Source organism: Helobdella robusta (assembly GCF_000326865.2).
Source record: "Helobdella robusta unplaced genomic scaffold HELROscaffold_40, whole genome shotgun sequence".
NCBI lineage: Eukaryota > Metazoa > Annelida > Clitellata > Rhynchobdellida > Glossiphoniidae > Helobdella > Helobdella robusta.
The window spans coordinates 863,795-891,192 of NW_008704903.1; the positions used below are offsets into that span (position 1 = coordinate 863,795).

General features: G+C 33.9%; 2 protein-coding genes across 2 annotated transcripts in view; one reads left to right on the plus strand and one right to left on the minus strand.

Moving 5' to 3' along the window:
* Nucleotides 1–10,112: 10,112 nt before the first annotated feature.
* Nucleotides 10,113–16,323, minus strand: HELRODRAFT_192941 (hypothetical protein; the record flags this gene model as incomplete). The annotated part of the gene is made up of 9 exons (XM_009025178.1): nucleotides 10,113–10,243; nucleotides 10,585–10,775; nucleotides 11,207–11,396; nucleotides 11,718–11,787; nucleotides 14,857–14,956; nucleotides 15,105–15,195; nucleotides 15,387–15,480; nucleotides 15,611–15,821; nucleotides 16,072–16,323. 9 exons carry the CDS (start codon nucleotides 16,321–16,323, stop codon nucleotides 10,156–10,158), a joined length of 1,287 nt encoding a protein of 428 aa, XP_009023426.1. The 3' UTR covers nucleotides 10,113–10,155.
* A 2,288-nt stretch (nucleotides 16,324–18,611) lies between these two features.
* HELRODRAFT_113797 (hypothetical protein) overlaps nucleotides 18,612–27,398 on the plus strand; it is a gene marked incomplete at its 5' end in the record, with an annotated part of 19,289 nt that continues 10,502 nt past the window's right edge. The window contains 23 exons of the mRNA XM_009025179.1: nucleotides 18,612–18,868; nucleotides 19,299–19,439; nucleotides 19,578–19,694; nucleotides 19,781–19,825; nucleotides 19,932–20,081; nucleotides 20,429–20,492; nucleotides 20,734–20,808; nucleotides 20,946–21,077; nucleotides 21,412–21,492; nucleotides 21,660–21,718; nucleotides 22,336–22,527; nucleotides 22,906–22,983; nucleotides 23,165–23,273; nucleotides 23,406–23,498; nucleotides 23,931–23,995; nucleotides 24,176–24,257; nucleotides 24,471–24,546; nucleotides 24,887–24,981; nucleotides 25,297–25,366; nucleotides 25,519–25,586; nucleotides 25,866–26,081; nucleotides 26,302–26,462; nucleotides 26,750–26,963. Coding sequence (XP_009023427.1) covers nucleotides 18,612–18,868; nucleotides 19,299–19,439; nucleotides 19,578–19,694; nucleotides 19,781–19,825; nucleotides 19,932–20,081; nucleotides 20,429–20,492; nucleotides 20,734–20,808; nucleotides 20,946–21,077; nucleotides 21,412–21,492; nucleotides 21,660–21,718; nucleotides 22,336–22,527; nucleotides 22,906–22,983; nucleotides 23,165–23,273; nucleotides 23,406–23,498; nucleotides 23,931–23,995; nucleotides 24,176–24,257; nucleotides 24,471–24,546; nucleotides 24,887–24,981; nucleotides 25,297–25,366; nucleotides 25,519–25,586; nucleotides 25,866–26,081; nucleotides 26,302–26,462; nucleotides 26,750–26,963 — 2,640 coding nt within the window. The remainder of the gene's footprint in view (nucleotides 18,869–19,298; nucleotides 19,440–19,577; nucleotides 19,695–19,780; nucleotides 19,826–19,931; nucleotides 20,082–20,428; nucleotides 20,493–20,733; nucleotides 20,809–20,945; nucleotides 21,078–21,411; nucleotides 21,493–21,659; nucleotides 21,719–22,335; nucleotides 22,528–22,905; nucleotides 22,984–23,164; nucleotides 23,274–23,405; nucleotides 23,499–23,930; nucleotides 23,996–24,175; nucleotides 24,258–24,470; nucleotides 24,547–24,886; nucleotides 24,982–25,296; nucleotides 25,367–25,518; nucleotides 25,587–25,865; nucleotides 26,082–26,301; nucleotides 26,463–26,749; nucleotides 26,964–27,398) is intronic.

Below are 27,398 nucleotides of genomic sequence, written 5' to 3' on the forward strand. Positions count from 1 at the left end.
CACTTATTTGTTTAATTTTGTTCTACTGCCTTGCATGTTGTTACAGTTTCTGCGTCTGTCAGATCCTGATTTTTAAAGAATAAAAAAAAACATGTTGCTATTAACTGAGTTCACTCACACACACACACACACACACACACACACACACACACACACACACACACACACACACACACACCACAAGTTCATTATAATTAGTCTACATCTATATATATAAATTTATTTATTTATATTCTATATCACTATATCAACCACACAAACTACTTACAATCATCAAATATTAACATAGAACATGAATGACTTGGTATTGTACTAAGTACACAAGTTTTATTTAAACGAAATAAGATCAGAGCTATAAAGTTATATATACGTGTTGGGGTTGTCATATATATATATATATATATATACATAATAAATATATATATATATATATATATATATATATATATACAAATACTAAATGTATTAAAAAAATTAAGTTAGTGAACGAATAAATAACGAGAGTACTAAAAATAAACTGAAAAATAGAAATTCAAGATCTTATCAAGTAGACAATAAAGTAGAAATGTCTTAAAGAAAGGCACTATTGTACGTGGCAAAGAAATTAAATTTCAAAAATAATATATATATATATCTTTGTCGAGTAGAACTTCTATGATGGTGATAATAATGGCCGGTAATAAGCTATCCATTCAGCCAGCCAGCCAGCCAGCCAGCCAGCCAGCCGGCAAACCAGCAGTTCAGTGCGTATACAGAACTCTAATCAATGTTGTTCTCTATTCTATAGTAATCAGACAAATCGTTTTTATGCAATAATCCTCAACACATTTATTATTGATTGAGTTTGAATGATTGAACATTCAAATAAATAAATAAATAAATATATGTATATGTATATATGAACCGTGAACATAAACCATATACATACATATACATACATATATATACATACATACATACATGAATACAGCAGCAGTATATTCCACATATTAATACTGATAATAATTGGCCATCTGATGATAATTGATAGCGTTAAAAAGATGATAATACCAAAATAATTTGTGATATTTCAATATGGTTTACTAAAAAGTGTGTTGCGAATGGCGTTCAACTTTGAAAAAATATACATAACATGATATGAATGATATGATAATAACGAGTGACAATGTACGAACAAACGAGCGATAATACAAGCACATGATATGTCCTCCTACAACGATACATTGTACAATGATGATTACAAAATAAATGCCTAAAGTTTGTAAGAAGCATTTTCCTCATTGCATGTCATTTGATTGGCTGTCATGTTTCTGTCTCTCTCTGTATGTTTTTTTCTCTATTTCTCTCTCTCACTATCTGTCTGTTTCTCTCTCTCTCTCTCTCTCTCTCTCTCTCTCTCTCTCTCTCTCTCTCTCTCTCTCTCTCTCTCTCTCTCATGGATTACTGACATATTTCCTACGTAACTGAGCCACGCTCCAAGACAGATTACCATCCTCCAACTTATCGGGATTGTTATCATTAGCTGCTGTCCTGTTGTACGAGNGGTGTCGACGTTGTAGTTGTTGAGAATTTTGATGATGTAGTTGTTGATGTCGTTGTTGATGGTAGTTTGAATGTTAATGTAGCTGTAGATGAGGCTGTTGTTGGTCTTGTGACTGGTCTTGCGATGGCTGTGCTACCTAAAGATGATGATATACTTGGTTTTGATTGGTTGCTGTTGAATTTGATGGGAGCGTTATTGTTGACGATAGCAAATTTGTTGTTGTTGCTGTTGTTGTTTGAAAAATTACTAATCTTAGTAGTTGTCTTATAGTTGTTCTGTATTTTGTTCGCCCTAGCGGCGTTTTCAAATATTTTTGAGACTTCGGAAACTACCTTTTCCTCCTTGTTGCTAGACATTTCAACATTTTTATTGAAAATCGTTTTTATGTTGGCAACATTGTTGACGTCTTTACTTGCGGATTTTGCTGCAACTTGTTGAAAAATATTCTTACTGACGGCAAAACTACTAGAAGTTGTTGCTGCGGTTGTTGCCGATGGAATGATTGTTGTCGGATTTGTCATGGAAGATGTGTTGGTAAATTTAGTCGTAAGACTCGCTATTATTGGAGCCATACTACTACTACTGCTACTACTACTACTACTACTACTACTACTACTACTACTACTACTACTGTTGACATTGTTGTTGCCGATGCTGTTGTTGTTGATGTTATTAATAGTGGTGCAATTATATTTGAAAGACTTGTTATTATTATTATTACTACTATTATTATTGTTACTATTATTGTTGTTATTGTTACTATTATTGTTGTTATTGTTACTATTATTGTTGTTATTGTTACTATTATTGTTGTTATTGTTACTATTATTGTTGTTGTTGTTATTGTTGCTGATGCTTTCTTCGACACTTTTGTAATGTTCAGACAGATTTTTATGCCATAAGCGATCCTTAAATGTCGAAGACCTTTTCTCGGCATCATTAACACCGGTACTATTATCATTATCGTTATTATTATTATTATTATTGTTATTTTTAGTAGTAGTAAAAGTATTATTATTATTATTACTACTACTACTACTGATAAAATTGCTAGTCTGAGTATAATCACTGATGGAGTTGGTCGTCTTCACGAATACATTATCTCTGGCCCGTAGATTTCTAGATCTCACTCTGACATATTCATCTTCCTCCTCTTCCTCTTCGTCGTCATCTTCATCGTCGGCGCCGTCATCGTCCTTGCCACCGTCAGCCAGTTTAGCTTTGTATCTCCTATTTGACCTGCTGCCGTATTTTGATAGCGCGGGCAAATTTGATAGTATATCGGGTAGACCTTCATTGCCCTGACTGCGACACACATCACTCTTGCTTCTGCCTAATTTAAAATTAGGGATGCTATTTTTAGAATAAGGGATGTGCTGATTTTCGAAGCCGTGGGGGTCTGAGCTTCTTTTCTTTTTCTTCCTCGCTTTGTTTCTCTTGTACAGTGCCTGCTTTGACTGTTGAGCGTTTATAGTTGTTGTTGTTGTATTTGTGTTGTTTACTTTAGTGACATTGTTGTTGTTATCACTGTTATAAGTGTTGCTGTTGTCAATCAGCCTGTTGTACATTTGTTTGTTATTTTGGGATGGATAGAGTGTTGGTGTCTTCACTAACGTTTTATTGATCTTATCAACACCCAATTGGTGCCTGGAAAATGGTTTTTGTTGCAGCTGAAACTGCGGCTCTTGTTGAGGCTGTTGTAGCTGAAGATTTTGCGTTTTTAAAATGTTCTGCTGTTGTTGTTTCGACGGGTGTGTTTGTTGTTGCTGCTGCTGTTTTAGAGCCTGCAGTTGTTGTTGCCTGGCCTTCAAAGCCTCCTCGTAAGATGGCGGTGGCAGTCGTACTTGTTGTGCACTTGCTGCCGTCGTCATTGGAATGTTCCGTTTCATCAGAGGGGTGTTCAAATTAGGAACTTGGGGACCTAATGTCTTTTTGCCATTATCACCACTGCTACTACTACTACCGCCAACGTTCGAATTCAACCTGTCCAGCCCTCCACCAATTGTCGGCGGTCTGATTGGTGAAGTCTTATTGACATCATGAACCTGCTTGTTATTTAAGTTAACGCTGTATGATCCGGACATCACTGAAGATGTCGATGGTGTTTTGTTGCTTTCCAAAGAAACGTTAGAATCAACAGGATTAGCAAAATGAATCTTGTCCATGCTGTTTGCTTCGAATGTGGCCCTATACTTCTGCTTCATATCTCCGTGTTTGTCTAAGTCCGGCTGCCTCTTCAACTTACTAGGACTATTTATAACATTGTTGTTGTTGTTATTGTTGTTGTTGTTGTTAGAGTTTGGAGAATCCTGGACAAGAATATTGGTTGTAGTTGGTCCACCGACGAGTAGTAAGTTGGCAACGATGTGGTCAGGAAATATGTCAGATCCCCTGTTCGTCATGCCCATCCTTTGCAGTGAACCACTCCTGTTACTGCTGTTGCTTAGTGTACTTATGAGGCTCGTGTGGTCGCTGCTGCTGCTACTGCTGTTGTTGTTGTTTGCGCTAATGCAGATGTTGGCGACGGAAGTTGTGGCTGCGTTGGAGTTGCTGATGTTGTTGCTGTTTCTGCTGGCGAAGTTTTTATACCTGCTTGGTTTGATAGGAGTCCTCAGAATGTTGTCATATTTCAAAATAACAGACGCGCTACTATCTTTGAAATCATTGGCATCTACGACAGTAGAAATGTTGCAACTTGGTCCACCAGATGACTCGACGTTATTGTTTTTGACAGCTGCAGTAGTAGCGACAACAACGGCAGCACCACTGGCGACATTATTAACGTTGGAATGTGCATCAATGGACAGACATCGAGCATCGTCATCTTCAGTGCCAGACACCATCGAATCATTTGTCGTCTCGTTGCCGTCTAGACTGCTGTATCGTTGTTTGTCGTCGTAATCTGTTTGGAAGTAGAAGTAGTGATGGTGGTGGTTCGTCGTTGTTTGTTTATGGAATAATATTAGAAGGGTGATTGGTTGTTGTGCGTGCATATGTTTGTTTGTTTGCTGGTTGTTGACTGAATACAAAATTGTTGTCCGTTGTTAGTATTCTTTGTCAAAATTATTCATGAAAAAGGAGAACAAATAAATTTCATGAAAAGGGCACTAAAAAGTATAGCTCTCAATTAAAGTTTGTACCCTATAAAAAGAAAAATTAGAGATTCGTTTCAATAAAAAATTGTAATAGTGTAAAACGGCTCAATAGTATCAACCACAATGAATGTTCATATTTCCAAGACAACAGATATCGTAACATGACCCAATTATTTCAAACAATGAACTGACCTCCTAAATCGCCAGATGACCCGTAACTTTCGTAATCCCTGTTCTCATCTTCATCATCGTTCGTGGCCTTCAGCGTGCTGATACTGGTATCGGGGGAATTAGTGATTAGGCGTTGGTACATCTTCGTGTACAACTCGTCCCCAAAGATCTCCGACGACCTGATTAATAATGTTTCCACTACTTTGTTGATGTCTTCTAAGTTCTGACTGGCACATGTCATTTCTAATTGGATGTTGATTTAATCGCTTTCAAATCAAATGTAAACTGAATTGGTTTAAATAGATCTTGCATTTTACTTAGAAAGAAAACACTTCAACATCTAACTAATTTCATTTTTAGCAAGAGTTTTATCAGCGGAACTACTAATGACGTCACTTCCTGTAGAACCATCACTCTTATCTTTGGAGTTGGAGGGTGGAGCCCAGAGAAGACTTGGACCAATACAAATGGCCAGACTCTGTGCAGTCATCGAAGACTCGGCCTGTAACTGGTCAATCCTTTTCAATATGCAAATGAGCTGACTGGTCAGTTGCTGATTGGCTGGCAGCAGTCTGTTGTACAGCCTTCAATGACGAATTAATTAACTTGAGAATAAAAACCTCGCTAAAATTCTAACAACAACAACAATAACAACAACAACAATAATAACAGCAATAACAACAACAACAATAATAGCAATAATAAAAACCTCTTGCACATGGCTACGACACCGTTCTTATCATCATCAGCATTCTCCCTTGTAACTTTAATCCATTGTTCATAGAGACGACTTTCTAGCAGACAATCTGGTAGGCTTCGTAAAAACTTCTAAAAAAAGTAGCAAATTTAATTTTTTTTCATGATGGAGTGATAGGAATAGTGAAGGAATGAACTAATTTTTGATGTGTTGATTGATGGATAAGCTGATAAATGAATGAATGCATACTTTCATAATGCTGGCAATGACAATGGCGGGCACGTCATTGAAGTTGACTTTAGTGCCGGTATCTAATTGGTCGGTTATCTCTTTAACTTTAAGGTGATTGGCTGACTTTCGAAAGATACCGTTCGTCAGTGGACCAATCACAAACAACCTGTCCAGCATCTCCTACAAGCATCATCACAGTTTTATTTAGTTGCACGGTATCGTTATTAAATTATACATAAGTATACATCTAAATTATAAAGAGATCGATAGATCGCAACAGCCATAATAATGAAAATGAATGAAAATAATTAAAAAATAATTAAAAAAATTTATGAAAAATAAAAACTGACCCTCAGATTGTAAGTGAGGTAGCCATCGGAATCGCACAAAGAACTCAAACACTGGCCAAAGAATTTTGAATTGTTTGCAATCCTCGAATGTTGTGGTTTTTTGAAAAAGTTCTTAAAAATTTTTCTTTTCAATTTAGCGTTACTATTGCTACTACTGCTGCTGCTGCTGTTGTTATTGATGTTAGTGCTGTTGTTGTTGCTACTTAATGTCGGCGCCAGTTGTTGATGCAATGAGGGTATTGATTGTTGTTGTTGTAGTTGCTGATGTAGTTGTTGCTGGGATGTTGACGAACTTGCTGTATCTGAAAGTCGAAGTTATTGCAGACAATCAATCCATCAATCAACAACCAATCAACCAACCAATCAACTAACCAAATCAACCAACCATCTAACCAAATCAACCGACTAACTAATCAAATCAGCCAGCCAGTCAACTAAGTAACTAACAATCAACAAAAATCCTCCAATAGACTGTCCACTCATTCAATCAATCAAACAGCTAACCAATCAATAAACCAAACAACCAGCCAACTGACCAACCAACTGACCTAATTTCAAAGATTTTTTCCTATCTCTCAGATGAAAAGTAGGTCGACTTTCGGCCACCACTATCTTATCAGTACTTCCTTTATTCCATTTCTTGAGCTCTTGTAACTGTATGTTGAACGGGTACTCGTGACCTAGATACATGTTAATTACATTATTAATTTATTCAATTGTGACCCAATTATATGTTTAACTGTTTTATTGATTAAGTCATTCTCATATACATACACATAAACTCTATTATTAATTTATTCATTTGTGACTAAGATACATGTTAATTAGGTCATTTGTTATTATTAATCACGTGATATATATATATATATATATATATATATGTGTGTGTGTGTGTGTGTGTGTGTGTGTGTGTGTGGGTGTATGTGACAAAAAATAAAATCACGTGAAAATGACCTAATAAAGGGAAAATGACGTCATCGTTCTCGCTGATAACGCACAGTTGAAAATCTGCACTCTGGCGATTCTGGACAAAAATTAAAATTATTTATTAATAAATAAATGAACAATAATGATTAATGAACAATAAAATATTTTATACGTATGTATTTATGATGTGTATATAAGTGTGTATGTATGTACGTATGACATGTATGCACGAACGTATGTATGTTAAAACCAAAAAATAATGAATGACACTGAACAGTCAAACATCAAGGCAAATTGGCAAAAATTCCATCGAGGGGAGAGCGTTTTCATGTATGTATGTATGTATGTATGTGTGTGTGTGTGTGTGTGTGTGTGTGTGTGTGTGTGTGTGTGTGTGTGTGTGTGTATGTATGTGTGTTTGTATGTCATCATCATCCTCGTCATCATCATCATCATCGGCATTTCAATCAATCATCATCATCATCGTCGTCATCACCTCGATCCTAAGCTCCTTTACTAGTCTTTCGACAACTGAGGTACAGCTTTCATCATTTCTAACCTGGATTATCTTACACTGATGATAATGGCAATTATTATCATTTATTATTATTATTATTTATTGTTATTATTATAATTGTTATTATCACGATAACGACGATGATGATTGGACAGATAAATAAGTTAAAACACTAAACAGATGAACGATAGAAACAAAAATATAAAAGATGATTAAAACATGATGAACCAATGAATAAACCGTCAAATGAAAAGAAAGAGTGAACAAAAGCGAACGAATGGAGGAAAACAAATGGAATTATGCAAAACGAACGAACGAACGAACAAACGAACAAACACAAATTTACAAACCATAGTAGCATCAGTGAGTTTGGCCTCGACTTTCATGTACACCGATGTTTGTAAATCGAAACTTTTTTCATACTGTATCTGCCTAAATGTACAAACATACATACATGCTACATACATACATACATACATTGATACATACATACACACTACTACTTTCTAGTGGTTAAAACCATACTCGCATTGATTAATTAGTGTAATGAAATTGGATACTTAAAGACGGAGAAATAAATAAAACAGAAAAAAATATTATGACTAATAATTTCTTTAACTGTAATTTAATTCTTCAGTACACAGCGATTTTTTCAAATTTTAATTTAAAACCAATTTTTTAAACTGCACGAGTAGTTGAAGTTAAAAATTCGAAAAACTAACTTTCTAAGTAAATCCTCCCATCTCGTTTTTAAATTCGAACTTTCAAATATAACGTTAATATTGGTCGTCGGCCAGCCAATCACCAGCGTCCTGGCAGCTGACTGGACGCCAGGAGAGGTGACGTCATCGCCGGCCTGACCAATCCACAGTTGGAATGTTTCGATTTTTTCGAGCAAAGTAAAATTAGCGTCTTTTAATCTGTTTTGGAGTAAATTTGTTAAAATGACTAACTAATAAATAAAATAAAATAATTAATTATAAAATGATAAACGGAAAATTAGAAAAAAGAAGTTTAAGATAAAAAAAAGGGTGATTAATCGATTAATCTTACTCACATTCCCCTGGCGATGAGTAAATAGTCAGATAGTAAAAACATGTGCAAATGGGATTGGTTCTGTTTTTAATTGACGGGTCACTCGTTCATTCATTCATTCATTCATTAGTTCATTCATCCATTAGTTCATTCATCCATTCATTCATTCATTCATTCATCCATTCATTCATTCATCCATTCATTCGTTCATCCATTCATTCGTTCATTTCTTGCCATCAAACAAACCAAATTAATTAATTAATCATTAAACGCGCACACAGTTGTCAATCAATCAATCAATCAATCAATCAATCAATCAATCAATCAATCAATCAATCAATCAATCAATCAATCAATCAATCAATCATCCGTCCAACCGACTAACATTAGATATCTGTACAGGAGAGTGAATGAGAACCCTCCTACCATCTAGGCCACTCTGTGATTGGACGGTAAGGCTGACCAATGGAAAATCATTTTATTTCTCAAATGGCAATATCAGTAAATAAGCTTAATATTTATAAAACTAATTATTTAATTAATTAACTAATTAATTATAATAATAATTAATAAAATAATTCTGATAATGAAAAATATAAATTTATACAATCAAAAAAACATAAGACAGACCTGTTATTATTATTATTATTGTTGTTGTTGATAGTGCTGCTAACAGCAATACTATTATTATTGCTAGCATTGGTATAACTACTGATATTGCAACTGTTTCGATTGTTGTTATTACTTACAACATTATTATTATTATTTATATTATTATTTATATTATTATTTATATTATTATTTATATTATTATTTATATTATTATTGTTATTATTATTTTTTGAAGACGCTTTCATTTTCTTGGCGGTCTTGGACTTTTTATTAGGATCAAAAAATGGAGGAGATGATGCTGATGACGATACCTGTATAAGTAACGATGATGATGATGATGATGGTGGTGGTGGTATCATGGTGATGATGCTTGCGATAATGATGTCGATGTTGATTGTTATGATACTATATCTACTAGCAGTGCTTTAAAACATGAGTATCGAAATTTTTATCGACAATACATTTCAAAGCCGGTTAATGAAGATGATAATGATGAGATGAAATCATGAAATACGACACTGGTGATGATGGTGATGATGAAAATGACGATGACTCAAACTCTAGAGACCTGATTGACTAATAGGAATGACAAATCAGAGCTAGGGAACAACTGAAAGAGCCAATCAATGGAGGAGTTTATGTTCCACTCAGCTGCGAGCTGATTGGTTAAAAAAAGTTCAAGTTTATTATCATTAACACATTACGCCATTATCATAATTATTATTACCATCATCATCATAACTATATTATCATCCGACATTATAACTATCATTATCACTATCATCATCATAATCCTCCTCATCATCATAACCCTCATCAACATCATCATCATCATTCTCACCGTCTCCATCTTTTCAAGACAGTTAACTAATTCAGATAAGTAATGATTATGGAAAAGTATAGGCAATGACGACGACGACGATGACGTTGCTGCCACAGACGATTTTGCAGCTGCTGCAGTTGTAGTTGTTAGCACTCTAATTGGTGTCACGGGTACTGATAACGATGATGTTATCGCTGATGACGATAGTAAAGGCGATGATGATGATGATGTTGTTGTTGTTGTTGTTGTTAATGATGATGGTGATGATGATGATAACCCAGCAGTTGCTGAAGTTGATGCTGGAGTTGCTGATGTTGTTAATGTAGTTGCTGATGACGTCGCAATAGTAAATTTTAGCACCAACGATGATGATGACGACGACGATGATGATGATGGCACAGATGATGATACAGACGACAATGGAACAGATGATGATGATGACGACGACGATGATGAAAAATCAAATGATGTTATAACCGGGGATGAGAGTGAGGACGAGGAAGAAGATGATGAAGATGATGATGACAGAGTGATTATTAATTCAGAAGAAATTGTCGTTGCTGTTGTTGTTTTAGTTGTTGATGACGACGACGATGACGATGATGATGATGATAATAACGGCAGTGATGACGATGATGGTGGTAATGATGATGATGATGATGACGACGATAACAATGATAATGATGACGATAATGATAATGATGATGGTGGTGATGTCGAAATGTTATGCAGTATCGATCTTAAAACTGAGATGTAAACTACAAGTCTGTTAAACTATCGGTGGAGGGAGGGAGAAAAATGTAAACAATAAAAATAATAATAACAACAACAACAATAATAATAAAAACAACAACAACGGCAACAACAACAACAACAATAATAATAATAACAAATAAATGATAGAAGCAGCAGCAACAACAACAACGCAATTTAATTTAAATTAGAAACATTGGATGAAAAAGAAAAAAAAACCTCACCAATCAAATTAAGAAATAAAAAAAACACCAACAACGACGACAACAATAGCAACAACAGTAGTAACAACAACAACGACAACAACAATAGTAGCAACAGTAGTAGCAACAACAACAACAGCGGCAACAACAGTAGTAGTTACAACGACAACAACAACAACAACGTAAACAACAGCAACAACAACAACAACGACGACAACAACAACTACACCAATAAAAACAATGTCAAACCGGTAATGTAAGTACACCAGAAAGTTCATGATAATGATGACGATGGTGATAGTTAAGATCTTGTTGTTGTTGTTGATGATGGAGTGACTGGTTTTGATGACGATTAGTGTTGTTGTTGTATTGATGTTGCGCTATATATGTACAGAGTTCATTGTAATCCACAGAGTTTTTAAGCAAGTCTTCATGTAACCTAGTTATACATACAAACATACATACATACATACATTCATAGAAACATACACACATACATACATACATACATACACACATATATACACGCATACACATCGAATTCACACACACATTCACACATACATTCATTCATTCATAAGTACATACAGATAGATGTTACAATAAAACAATACTAGCACAGTACAAAACCTTATAATACATAATACAATACAAAACCATACAATACAATACACAACAATACAATACAACACAATACAAATACAGTACAACACAACGCAATACAAATAAAATACAATAGATTACAATACAAAAACAATACCTTATGTTGTGTACCAGTTCATCGTAGTACCTTGAAGTATCCAATGGTAGAGAATCGTTGAAAACACTTCCTTAATATTAATGGCATTTTGTTAATTAATTGATTGACTGATTGGTCATTTAATTAAGTAATTAAATTAATTAATTACTGATATGGAAAATAACAGTAATTATTTATAGCACATAGAGGTACATTGATGATGACGACGACGATGACGACGACGATGATGATGAAAACGATGATGACATAAAAAGATGGAGACAATGAAGATCATGGTACAAACATATACACAGACACACACATACACAAACAAACAAACACACACACGCGCGCGCGCAAACTTACAAACACACAAACCTACAATCTATATTATTGTTAAATATCCATATATGAGTATTAAATTTTTATAATTATTATTATTATTATAATTATTATTATTATTTACTTAAATATTATTTTCATATTTATTTATTTTAACAATTTTTGTAAACAATTCCATTTCGAAATAGCTCCTGTAGAAGACATAACTAATAACACAGAAACATTCAATGAATGAGTAAATATTTTATGAAAATATTATTTACATATATATATATATATATATATATATATATATACATACATACATATACATACAAATACATATATACAAATACATATATACAAATACACATAAATAGTATGCCGATGTGGTACATGCATATACGCATGCATAGGTACATACACAATTTATTCACAACTTATATAAATAATAACTACACGACACACACACACACACACACACAAACAAACACACACACATATATATATTCATTCACATAATAAAACACATGAGCATTGTCTGTCAAGCTATAATATTAATAGTAAATTTATAATATTACTTCTAAATTGATTCCCATTTCACATACACACACACACATACACACAAACATACACCACACACACACACATGTATGTATAAGTGCTATACAAAATAGTTATTGAAATATAGAGCCATTCAAGTTCCAAAGCCATTGAAGATTGCCATAATAGGTGCTATATATGAGTATATGGTTGACATGTAGTTCTGTGTTGTTGCTATTAGTTCTTATGCTGTACGTGCATGTATGAATCTATGTATGAATCTATGTATGAATCTATGTATGAATGTATGTATGTCTATATCGATATGACTGCATTCTGTCTCTCTCTGTTTCTCTCTCTTTCATTTCTTCTCTCTCTCTCTCTCTTTCAACTTAACAATGGCGGCAATGATAGAAGTAGCAACAGCTGTAGAAAAAGTACAAATGTACAAATAGTAGTAGTAGTAGTAGTAGTAGTAGTAGTAGTAATAGTAGAAGTGGTAGAAGCAGCAGCAGCAGTAGAAGTGGTAGAAGCAGCAGCAGCCGTAGCGGTAGAAGCAGCAGAGCAGTAGTAGTAAAAGCAGCAGTAGTAGTAGAAGCAGCAGCAGCAGCAGTAGTAATAATAGTATGTACAGTGATAGAATGTTAACATTACTATTAGTAGTATTTGTAACAGTGGCAGTAGCAAGTAGCAGCAGTAGTAGCAGCAGCAGTAGTAGCAATATAACTACTAGTAGTAGTAACAGCAGCAGCAGTAGTAATTATAGTAGCAGTAGTAGTAGTAGCAGTAGTAGTAGTAATAGTTTTAAAAGCGTTAGTATAGCTGTGGTGTTTATCAACTCAGCTGATTAGCAAGAGTTTAGAAAAACAACAATCAAACCAATAACAGTACATGAAAGCTTATCAAATGTATCAGTAACTCAGCTTTAAGGGGCATGTAAAATGAAATACATAAGCACAACGCATACGTATGTCTGTTTGTTTGTTTGTTTGTATGTGTGTGTGTGTACTCAGTACAAACATAAGTATGTGTGTGTGTGTGTACGTTTCAGTATGTTTGGTATGTGTGTCTCATACGTACTCATGCATACGTGCAAGCATACTTGACATTGCAACAACCATCAGTAAGGATCAACAAGAGCAAGCAACATCATCATAACATATTTTCAAAGTTACTAATGTGTTGAATGTTTCTGCATGAATGTATCGAAAACTTAAACATTTCATTCATGTTTTTTTGTTTTGTTTGATTAAATAAAAGTGATTTGGGTTGATTTGACAAACATACATACATACATACACTCACACATACATACATACATACGCATACACATACATACCTACCTACATACATACATACATACACATACAAGCAAACATACAATGAAAACCTCATTGTACAGCTGATGGTTTAACAACGTTAAAAGAAGCAAATACTAACAATAACCATTTTATTAAACTGACTTGCCTTTCATTTTATTATTATGAGCCATTAATACTATTATTTTAATTATTAATTGTTATTTTAAGTATTTAAAAACTTTATATATTATATGGATAAATGACATTGCTAGTAACAGTAAATATGTCAATAAATACTAAACATTACTATGATGCATAATTATTATACTATTACATGCAGTATATATTTCTAATTTAGTCTTGTGATCATCATCCTCATCATCATTTCATCAACATCATCATCATCATCATCATCATCATCTCATCAACATCATCATCATCATCATCATCATCATCATCTCATCAACATCATCATCATCATCATCATCATCATCTCATCAACATCATCATCATCATCATCATCTCATCAACATCATCATCATCATCTCATCAACATCATCATCATCATCATCATCATCTCATCAACATCATCATCATCATCATCATCATCATCATCATCTCATCAACATCATCAACATCATCATCATCATCATCATCATCTCATCAACATCATCATCATCATCATCTCATCAACATCATCATCATCATCATCGTGATAATACTTGAAATTAATATTATTACTCTTTTATTAATAATTATTGATATTCATGTTGACACGTTTGTTTGTTTGTGTTTGTGCGCGTGTGTGTGTGCGCGTGTGTGTGTGTATATATGTATGTTTGGATACATGCTATGTCTATATATTTCTCACTATATAATTCATATATCTTTAAACACACAAATACAAAAACATAAATAGATACATCCATATACATACACATGCAAACAAGCAAACAAACAAGCACATAGATACTTACATACATACACGCACTAACTTGCTATAATGAGAGGAGAGAGGGATGATGATGATGACGATATTCTTGACGACGACGATGATGATGATGATGACACCCACTCAATTAAAGATAACTTAAGCTTGAAAAAAATATTTTCAGTTCAACAACATTGACTATTATAAATTTAGATAAATGTTTAAGAGGCATAGTAATAATAAAAATAATAAGATGAATAATAATAATTAATAATTTAAAAATACTGTTTCTATTCAAGTTACTATGCTCACCATTCGACATCTATCAAAAGCTTTTTTCCTGAAATTCACAAAGTCATTAAATAACTTGGTCCTATCTTCTGCTGACGCTGATGTGAACTTTCTACACAGCATTTATTCAATTAAATACGAAAAATTATTATTTTTAATTTAATTAGCTAATTATTTTTAAATACTAAATATTATTAAATGAAGAAATTTAATGACGATAATCATATTTTTTTGTCAATATAACCATTATGATAGATTTGATGGATTAAGAATAGATTATCACAAGTTAAATACAGCCTCAACCTTATAGGTTCAATGTTCATTTGGTATAGCTGCATTAAATAATTCTTTTCTGATCTTATGAAGTCATGTATGCCCTTCAAGTAGCTATCTTTTTCTTCATAAAAGTAGATAAAATTTGAAGATTATTAGGGTAATAAATAACATTCATGTATTAATAAAAAAAAATAATCTAAAGGCAAATATCACTAATGTAAGAAATAATAAGAAGAAACATAGCAATTAACCAATTATATTTTCAAGTAGTTCAGAATCAATGTGATCTAATTTAGATATAGACTCCATTGCTTCCCTGCATTCAAATGCCTGCTGACCAATGAAATTCAAAAGGGTTGGAGTTTCAAAAGCTTTCTGACCAGTAGAATGCAGAGGAGCAACTAAGAGACCATTGGTCATTATAGCCGAACTTATTAGGCCATGCTTCAACGTTTTTCCTTGCTGTTTTTTTTTTATAATATAAATTTTAGGTGTCGATCGAGTTAACAAAATATCATATGTATATGACATATGATATGGTTATTTATTAATTAATTAAATGAAGAGACAAATATTTTTACAAAATTAGAATCACATGGCATATGAATTAAATAAAAAAAAACAATAAATTAGTTAACGAATCAAATTTTTTTACAAATGATTTCGGAGGAAGGCAGCTCGTGGAGTTGGAATTAGAAACAGCTTTGCAGACCTTTTTCGTCTTGTCACAACTACTGGAACGATGCCTCAGCCGGATACTCGAACCACTCCCACCGCTGCTGCTGTTGTTGTTGTAACCGCTATTGAAATATTTCTTGAAATCAAAAAATATTTTGCTCTGCGTTCGTTTCGCACTGCAACTCGAAGGACCAACGACGGATACAGCTGATGTTAGATTTAGAACGACATTGTTCGAGTTGCATTCATCTTTTCGTAGAAACGAATATTCTAGCTTTTCTGCCATGTTTTTAAATTTTTAAGATTAATAAAAAAAATCTAAAAACAAATTTATTTTTTTCATTTAAAGCTTGAAATATTAATTCATTAATTCAATGAGATTAGACATTTAAACATTAAAGCCATGTTTTAAATTTAGCGCTCCAGTGATGTGCTAACATACGGGTCGTACTATTTGACTTCCTTGGATTGTTGGCTTATTGGCTTACTTATGAAAATGCATGGGTTTTAACGAGCAAGCTATAAAAAATATTTATTTGACTCATATATATATATATGAGTATATACATATACTGTACTTTCAATTTAATAACCAATCAATAAATCAACCAACCAACCAACCAATCAATCAATCAATCAATGTATGATAGCGGTTTTTTGTACATATGTCAGAAATTATTATTAGTATTAGAACATGTCAGAACTAGAGTAAACGTCTATCTATTAATATCGTCCAGCCGCTTCCAACGTTCAATCAACTTTTTGTTCGTATTGTCACATGCACTCCTTAGAAGTTCTCGAAGGATAATCATCACGTAACATGAACATTTAGTAAGAACAGTTCACAACATATCTAGCTAATTTATAAACGCTTTTAAATTACAATTTTGCTCGCTTTATATCTATTATATAAATTCATTATAAAAACAACAGTAATAACCATTGCAACATATGTACGCACGCAGTTTAAATTTTTCTGGAAAAATTCAAAGTAGTTTGAGGCCACACCTTGCTTAACATCCAATTCCAAGCCGAGCCAAGCCAATCCGAGCCAATATGCCTAGATTTATAAGCGCTTTTATATTACAATTTTGCTCGCTTTATTTCTATTATATAAATTCATTATAAAAGCACCAGTAATCAGTGCTACATGTTTTCGAAACAAAAAGCAATATTTAAATTGACAAAAATGATTTCAAATTACATAATTCGATTTAATTACAATGTTTTAAACATATTGAGTAAAATTTATATTTAGTACCTATTAGTTGTGTTGTTGAAACCCATGCAATTTCGTAAGCCCACCATGGCTTCTGTAAGCCACTCTGTTTTCTAAACAAAAAGCTATATTTTATTTAAATAATTTAAATTGACAACGATAATTTTATAATTTTAAATAATTCGATTTAATTATATTGTTTTAAAAATTTAAGAAATATTTTTTACTCAAGTAAATCTTTTGTATTAGGTAGTTGTTTGTTAAAACCCATCAATTTCGTAAGTAAGCCAACTAACTTTATTTATTCATATCTGCTGAACATGTAGAATTACAATAATAAATATTCTATATATATATGCTGCTGAAGTAATTAGTAGAAGCTGCTCGCTTGGCTTTATCAACGTGGACCCCAGAGAGACTCAACTATGGCCATTAAATACAAATACATTCTCATCCCACGTAAATATATGCAAACAAACGTAAAAACAAAATTTGTTAATCTGAAAATTTTTAAAAATTGAAAATTTTATTTTGCGGGCAGTTTTTTAAATAACACACTTGAATCCGCACAAACAAAATCCGCAGAGTTTTGAAAATTTTTATTGCGGTTATCCGCTTGGGGCACTAGTGTGTATGTATTTGTTTAGTACTAAATCTCAAATTGTTATGGTTTTAGCTCTAAAATACTCAAGTTAATGGTTCACAGTTTGTTTATTATTATGATATTTATATAAAACACTATATATATTTTTATATAAAACACCATATATATATATATTAAGTTCATTTATTTATTCGTATTTTCCCGGATTATTTTAGCAGTCACGATGAAACAGCTAAATTAAAAGTATTTAAACCAACCATCCCTTCTTTTCGTATCATACCAAAAGTAAAAAAAGTAAAAATCGAATAAAACAGTTTATTAATAACAAAATTGCATCAAATTTTCTCTTTTAGGTGGTAATATTATCATTTTTATCATAATTTTTATTAATTAAAAAATTTCCGCTATTATAAAATTTATTTTAATCATTATTTTCGTATATGTTGGGAAAATTATACAGATCTGTTTGATGAAAAAAAATTAACTTTTAAAAATGCCTTTTAAAATTTAAATGTCCTCAACCAGCTAAGTAATCACTAATTAACTATACTAACTAACCAACTTACTTACATATTACTACATTTACGTAGGAAGTAAAATTACTTAGCCGTTCATTCATCACTAGTTAAATAAATTAATTTTAATAATTTTAATTAATTGTTTTATTTCATCACAATTAAAACTTTTTAAATAAAAAGTAAAAAAAAATTGAGTTAGTGAAAAATCAGAACAGGCAAAACCGGGCAGAAAGATGTCTTGCTCTTATAGTCTAAATGAATCTGTCACAGATGTTGTAGAGAACCACCTGGCCACCATTGAGGAGAGAGAGAAAAAATTAGGATTCAGACCCCAGAAGGAGATAATTTACAATGCACTACTGCCCTACGCCAGCCTTATTGATGAGGAATCTAACACACAGCTGGCCGAGATTAAGGCCCAGTTAGGTAGGGCAATCATACTTAGGGACTTGAAAGTTGCAGGGCTTCATTGGATAGGACAACTGTCAAAGTGAAAAATTTAATTTTTGTTAATTAATTTAATTCTGATTTACTGTAAATGTGTGTGAGTGTGTATATGTGGGAGTTGTATGAATACACATGTATATATATGTATACATGTATGTATGTATGAGTGCATGTGTATGTATATGTGTGTGTGTGTTTTGTATATGTGCATATAGATGTTTATGTGGGGTGTATGTATGTATGTATGTGTGTGCATGTTTTTGAACAATATATAATGAATATGTAATAGTTATAATGATGGTTATATTACTATCATTAATATTCAGATTCCCTTATTAATGATATGTACCACTGATACAAAAATCTACATACATAATGTTAATAATATAATTCCTTATAATTTTTATAATTATCTTTCCATAATAATTATTATTTATAAGACTAAGGAGAAAAATTTCACATAACATACGTAGATATACTAGGCTTAATGGGATGAAGTTTTCTATGGAAGACCACATCAATTTCATAAATTTACTGTTCGAGGTGTTAGTAACCCCAGGCATGGAGTACTCACTGATACAGAGATACGCAACATCGCTGACTACCTTGCTTAGGTAAACTGTAAATTTATCTGGTCTGCAATTATAATCTCCTTCAACAATTAATTATCACTATTTATGATTTAAATTTGCTTTTTACCCACCCCTCTTTTTTGAGAGAAATAAAAATATTCAAATTTGCTTTTAAAAAAGGAAAAAGGAGCTGATACCTCGAAGGATGCTAGTGTTAGATTGGAAATTGTTATACAGATTGATGGAAGGCGCAATCAACAATCGTTACGAGTACAATGGTCTCATCTCCTTACCCGAGTATGTTTATATACTTTTTTAGTTTTTTTTAGTATTTTTTTGAAAGTTTTTCAATCATTATTTTCTTTCTTTTTTTTCTTTTTCAGGAATATTGAAGCAATTTTAAAGAGCCTTATCAAGGCGGCTAGAGTGTGAGTAAATGATGATGGTGATGATGACGATGAGGATGACACACCCACACGCACGCACGCAGCACACACGCACGCACATACACGCACACACAAACATCATTCACAGTTATTTCTCGGTGGACTGCACAAAAGAAATGCTGGACGAATGGAGGCCGTTGATGTGTCCATTTGATACGAGCATGTCCAGGGCTATGTATAATTTTGAGTTGTTCCTACCTACATTGCTATACCCTGAAGAATACGATAGAAGTGTTGGGTTGGTTGGTTGATTGATTGATTGACTGACTGACTGACTGACTGACTGACTGACTGATTGATTGATTGATTGATTTATTGGCTGATTGATTGGTTGATTGGCTAGATGATTGATTGGTTGGTTGCTTGCTTGGATAACTGCTTGATTGATTGGTTTGGCTGGTTTGGCTAAGTGTATTACAACGTCTATGTATACTTACACGAAAGGTTGTTAACAATACTCAAAAAATAGGTGCGTACTTACGTACATGCATACAAACACACACAGACACACACACACTTACGCTCACACACTCACACACACATGCACACACGCACACACATACGTACGTACATAAAACGAAACAGGTTATGGTTTGATGAGTTCATGAGTTTTTATTGCAATTGCGTCAGTTGTCCTCCATGGGAGCTGGTATGTTTGTATGTTTGTGTGTTTGTATGTGTGTATGTATGTGTGCCTAGGTGTGGTTGTATGTATGCTTATATATGTTTTCACAATTTTCAAACTTTTGCATGTAAGTTTGTGTATTAGACTCATTCATTCATTCATTCATTCATTCATTCATTCATTCATTCATTCATTCATTCATTCATTCATTCATTCATTCATTCATTCATTCATTCATTCATTCATTCATTCATTCCAATTAAAGAACATTGTGAACTTGCTGACGAGGTTGGCTCATGATTGTGTTGGATACATTAACTGGGAACCGTATCTAGATCAGGTTATGATGATGACGACGACAACGACGAAGGCGACGACGACGACGATGATGATGATGATTACGTGGTGGTGATAATACTGATGACGATGTACTATAGCCATCATCGTCATCGTCATCATCATCATCATCATCATCAGATCTTCACTAGATTTCTTCGAAGTTTCTGCCTGCCAGTTGGTAGCAAAAAAATGGAAGTGAGTAGGAGTATGGACTGTTACGACGTCAACTACATTGCTCGCTGGATTGTCTACATGCTGGTTGGTTGGTTGGTTGATTCGTTGGTTGATTGATTGATTGATTGATTAGTTTGGTGATTGATTGATTGGATAGTTGATTGGTTGGTTGGTTGGTTGGTTAATTGGCTGGTTGGTTGATTGATTGATTGATTGATTGATTGATTGATTGATTGATTGATTGATTGATTGATTGATTGATTGATTAGTTGAGTGATTGATAAGTTGAGTGATTGATTGGTTAGTTGAGTGATTGGTTGATTGACTGGTTAGTTAGTTGGTGGATTTTTTAGTTCATTGATAGGTTTATTGATTGATTGACCGACCGACCGACCGACCGACCGACTAACGATTTTTTCAGTCTTCCAAGTCTGGCACACAGACCCACATAAGCAAATTAATGAAGGCCCTAGAATCATTCTACCATCCATCCAATCACGGCCAGTGGTCTGTAAGTAATCATTCTTTGTTGGACAATTAATATTAATTAGATAGCCTAACTTATGAATATTCAATGAGCTTGGTTCATGAATATTAACGAGCTGGTTATTTTTTCAATTAGCTAGTCCCTGATGTTAATTTTAGTTATCCGATGAATATTCATATATGTTGTTTCAGAATAAAATGCTCAAGTTCCTATCTAGAATTTCACTGGAATTCGTGAGAAGATTGCAAAAGTGAGATTATTATTATTATTATTATTCATATTTTTTATTATTATTATTGTCGTTGTGGTTATCACCAGAGAAAAATGGCACCCATTAAGAAAACCCCAAGCAGCGGCAGCAGCAGCAGCGGCAGCGCAACAACAGCAACCACAACAGCCGCAACAATCGCCGTCCAACAAATCATTACGACAGCAACAAAAACGGCAGGGTGGCTACGACAATGGCGAGGTTGCTGCATCGTACGACGACAGTTTGACGAAGACCTTTGAAACTCTAGTGAGAGCTGAAGACATTAAAATCACCGTTGATAACATCAGCAGAAATAATGACGACGACGACGATGATGGTGATGGTAGAAATGGTGATGATAGAAATGATGATGGCGATGATGGTAATGGTTATAGTGGTGGTTTTGGGGGTTACGGCAGTAACGACAAAATCAAATCTCAGACTAACGTGCGAGGTAAATTTCGTTTTATAGTTAATTGATGGATGTTAAATGAAATTGTCGCGCGATTTTGTATCATTGTTATCATCATCGTTATTATGACGCACATGAATGCATACACACACATCCATAACTCGCACACACACGCGCACACACATACAGCTTTCTCCCAAAAAAGAAAAACGTGGGAGCCGGAAATTCCCCAGGATGTGCGCCTAACTGAAAGTGACATCACTAATTTCGTCGAATGCCTGTCGCCATCTTTGATGTCGGCCATGTTTAGTAAGAGCGGAAGTGCTGAGGCTGCAAATACGTTTAAAAATCTGGCCATGTGCAGACCGGAGTTGGTCATCCCGCCTTTACTTGATTGGTTGGTTGCTTGGCTGTTCTGTTCAGTGTGGTCAGGTTTTGATTGGTTGGTATTTTTTAGTGGAGAGCGTTGATTGGATGGTGATTTTGTTGCATAGAGAACGTTGATTGGTTGGTGATTTTTTTGTATGGAGAGCTGTGATTAGATGGTGGTTTTGTTGAATGAAGAACCGTGATTGGACGGTGGTTTTGTTGTATGAAGAACTATGATTGGACGGTGGTTTTGTTAAATAGAGACAGTTGGTCGGTCGGTCAGTTGTTGACTGGCTGGTTGAATGAAGACTGTTGATTGGTTAATCGTTTGGTTGACCATCATTGCCCTCATGTTAATAACGATGGAGATCATCATCTTCATCGTCGCCACCGCCACGCAACTCAGGACTTACGCGGCTTTAGAAACTCTGACGGAACCACACAGACTGATATCTTGCCTGCAATGCACAAATTCTGTCATCAGGTTGGTAGGTAGTTGTGATGATGACGAGGATGATGATATGATGAGGAGATATTTAATTGGATGATGAACATTATAACGAAACTCACTCACACACAGACCTATACACACAAACAGACAGACACACATGCCACACACACACACAGACACACACATATACACACACATACATACGCACACACAGATCTATGATGATATATTGCGAGAGATATCCCGAAGGAAGGCTCCATGTTATCCCACTCCTGAGACTCGTACTGCCCGGGATCGATCCCAACGATATCAAGAAAAGCCTGGTGAGATGATGATGATGATGATGTTATTATCTTTATGTCCATCTTGTTCATTAATTTCAATTTCTCAGCTATCTTCATTAACATTGTCATCATCATCGTCGTTGTCGTCATTACCACCATCATCATCATCAGATGACCTTCCAGTTAATAAGCATGTTGGTCTCCCTCCTACCAATAGTGGACTCGTCCAACGCCTCCGAATACTATCCAAACTTAACGGAGGTTGTCACAATATCTCGCGCCATTTTTCCTAAATTATTGGGCACGTGTATAAATGTATGGCACGTATTTCAATTCAATTCAAAAAATCTTCTATCCAGCAAAATACATTAGCAGGGAGGGAGAGAGAGCCGAAGTTTACACTTGTTGGGCCACCCTATCAAGATATTGCAAGAACATGCGTAAAAGGAAAACCTGATGTAATCAACGTGACATAACGCAGATTGAATAAAACGAATGATAAGAAACACACACAAAAAAAACAGAAACTGCAATAGTTAAATAGTAAAAAATGAAAAGTGATCGTTCAAAATTAACTTATAGACGAATTTCTTGAAAGAACTAAGCGGAGGCATATATATATATAATATATATATATAAATAATATATATATATATTATTTTATTATTATAAGAATATAATTATTAATATTATAAGCACGAAAGGGAGCTGTGTTCTGCAACGTCTGAGTTTGAAGGTGTCGTATTGCTCTTCTTCGACAGGTCGGTTTATTGTTGTTATTATTATTATTATTGTTGTTGTTGTTATTATTGTTGTTGTTGTTGTTGTTGTTGTTGTTATTATTATTGTTGTTATTATTATTATTATTGTTGTTGTTGTTATTATTATTATTGTTGTTGTTATTATTATTGTTGTTGTTATTACGTCATCATCTACGTCAGGGTGATATCGTTGATAGAGAGCAGTAGCCATCAGCACACGAGAACGGACAGTTCCGCCCAGCACAGGATGTCAACTGAAGAGGTTTGCAATAGTGATGATGGTGATGACCATGATGGTGATGACGACGATGATGATGACGATGATGATGATGAATATGGTAATGATGATTATGATGATGGTGGTGATGATTATGGTGGTAATGATGATGATTGTTGTTGGTGTTGTTATTGTTGTTATAGTTGTTATAATTTTTTTGTTGTTCTTGTTGCTATTATTATCTTGTTGTATTGGAAGGTGACCTTGGAGTTGTGCGTCATATCTAGCTCCAACGCCATACTCTCACAAACCTCACTGCCTATCTTCCAAGTTTGTTGATTGATTGATTGGTTGGTTGGTTCATTGATTGGTTGGTTGGTTAGTTGATTGGTTGGCTGGTTAGTTGATTGAATAATTGGTTAATTGATTAATTGTTTGATTAAATGATTGAATGTTTTGGTAATAAATTTATTCATGTTATTTGTGACAGTAAATTTCCTTTTATCCGTTCGTTCATTCGTTCATTCTTTATCTTCATATGTTTGTCCATCTATCCATCAACTCATTCATTCATTCGCTCAATCTTCAATTTTGTCATTCTCTCTCTCTCTCTCTTTTTCTCTTTTTTTCTTTTTCTTTCTCTCTCTCTCTCTCTCTCTCTCTCTCCTAGGAAGTGTTGAAGAAGATTCACAATTTCGCCATCGGATCTGTGTTCGAGATCAAAGTTGCTGGAAGGTTCGCCTCCAAACTGGTAAAGGCGGCTGTAAAGGTCGGTATCTGGACAGGAAGGGCCCACCTCATTAACATAATTTGTCAATTTATGTTAATTTTTTAATTTATTCTGTACGGTCCTTGAAGGGTATTTACATATTTAGTTGTTGCAGGTAGGTCACGCGTTTTTGTCACTGTCCTATGTAAGTTAGACTAGCCCATACAAATGACATTGTTGTACCAAATTTTAACAGTTTGAAATTTATTAAAATATATTTGGTTGGCTAAATAAGGTATTAATAATTTTAATAATTTATGTTGGCTATTGATTACTACCACTACTAATAATAAAATAATAATTTATGTTAATTAGGCTCAGCCCCGTTTGACCCTTGCCAAGTTCATGCCCCACTGCTCTGATTTGATCGTCAAGAGACTGACAGGTAGTTCGGAAATGATGATGATGTTTTGAATTGATGATGATGATAACAATGAGGTTATTAAAACGAATGATGGTTATGATGGTGACGATTATGATGATAATATTGATGACGACGATGATGATGATGGTTATGATGATCATGATTGTCACCAGCGGAGGATCTGTCTAAGGAAGAGCATGTAGATAATGAGATACTCTGGCATCTCATGATCATCTCCGAGGTTTTATTCTTTTATTTACTCATTCGTCCATTTATTCATTCATTTATTCATTCAATCTATTATTTATTTCTTTTACAATTTTCATTCACTTATTCATTTTATTTGTCCAGCTTTTCTGCCATCATAATCTACCTATTTATTTGTTCATTCGTTTCTCATCTATCTATCTTTTTATCAATACATTCATTCATCCATCTATTTGTCAATCTATTTATTTATCTATTAGTATCTTAAGTTATATATCTACCCATCTATCTATCTATTCATCCGCAATTTAAGATATCTTCCTTCAACGGCCTTGAGTTAGTGAAGTTCAGGGACAACATCCTGAGCATCCTTGACCTTACTTTAGAGTTCAAGTGTAAGGAGGTTATTGAACTCTCTGGCATTTTGTTGCGTAACGTTCTCTGGGCGCTTAGCTCCATATACGCCCTGGATTTTAGGTGCACTGTTCGGGATTGGGACCAGCATGTCAAGGATTTCTTGCCTATTAATGTCGGTTTGATTGATTGATTGGTTGGTTGGTTGGTTGATTGATTGATTGATTGATTGATTGATTGATTGATTGATTGATTGATTATATTTTAATTTTATTTTAATTTTTATATATTTTAATTTTAGTATAATTTTAATTTTATTATAAACATTTCATTTCATAACTCCTAATTCGTTCAAAAATGTGTTTTTTTTGTATTGAAATATTTGCACAACGAAGGTCTGGGGAAGGTCGTCCGATATTTATAATTTGGGCATGAAGTGGCACGAACCGACGGACACTGAGAAAGAGTTCGTGTCCGAAATACTGCAAAGATACATGATGAGACAACTCGAGAAGATTAAAAATTATTGCTCTGCGAACGATTCCGATATGGAGAGGTTAGGTTTTGATTTGTTGATTGATTGGTTGGTTGGTTGATTGATCGATTGGTTGATTGATTGATTGGTTGGTTGATTGATTGATTGGTTGATTGATTGATTGGTTTACTGATCGATCTCTTATTGCTTGAGTGTTTTATCAATAGGCTTATTTGTTTTATTATTTAACTTTAACTAAGTATTCAATCAATTAACTAACAAACCAATTAACTAACCAATCAATCACACCAATCAACCAACCAACAATCAAACTAACCAACCAACCAACCAATCAACCGACCAATCAGAGAAGAACTCCAGAACCGACTGAACATCATCGAGCATTGTGTGTTTGGGGCTTGTTCCCTCCTACCCGCTTGGGAGGATGAAGCCGTTAACCTGTTAGTAGTAGTAGCAGCAGCAGTAGCAACAGCAGTAGCAGGAGTAGTAGCAGGAGTAGTATTAATGGTAGTAGTAGTAGTAGTAGTAGCCACAGCAGCAGTAATTGTAATAGCTGCAATAGTAGTAATGGTAAACTTCGTTTTTATTCAAGGGTTTCAAGTCCTGTCGCTCTGACGAGATTCTCTGCCATAGCTGGCAACGATAATAAAGGTAGCAGTAATTATAATTACAATTGTAAATATTATTATAGTTATTTTATTATTATTATAATTATTATTCGTAATTATTTTAATTAATTAATAATTAATTAACGAAGGTATCGTTATTGATGGTAGAAATGTGAGGGTACTGGTGACAGAGTGTATCAGGGAGCTGCTGAGTAAGTTTGCGTGATGACGACGATGATGATGGCGATGTATCTTGTCTCACTATCTCTATCTGTATCTCTATCTTTATCTCTATTTATATCTCCATCCTTATCTCTATCTGTATTTTTATCTGTATCTCTATTTGTATCTTTATCTGTATTTCTGTCTGTATTTCTATCTGTATCTG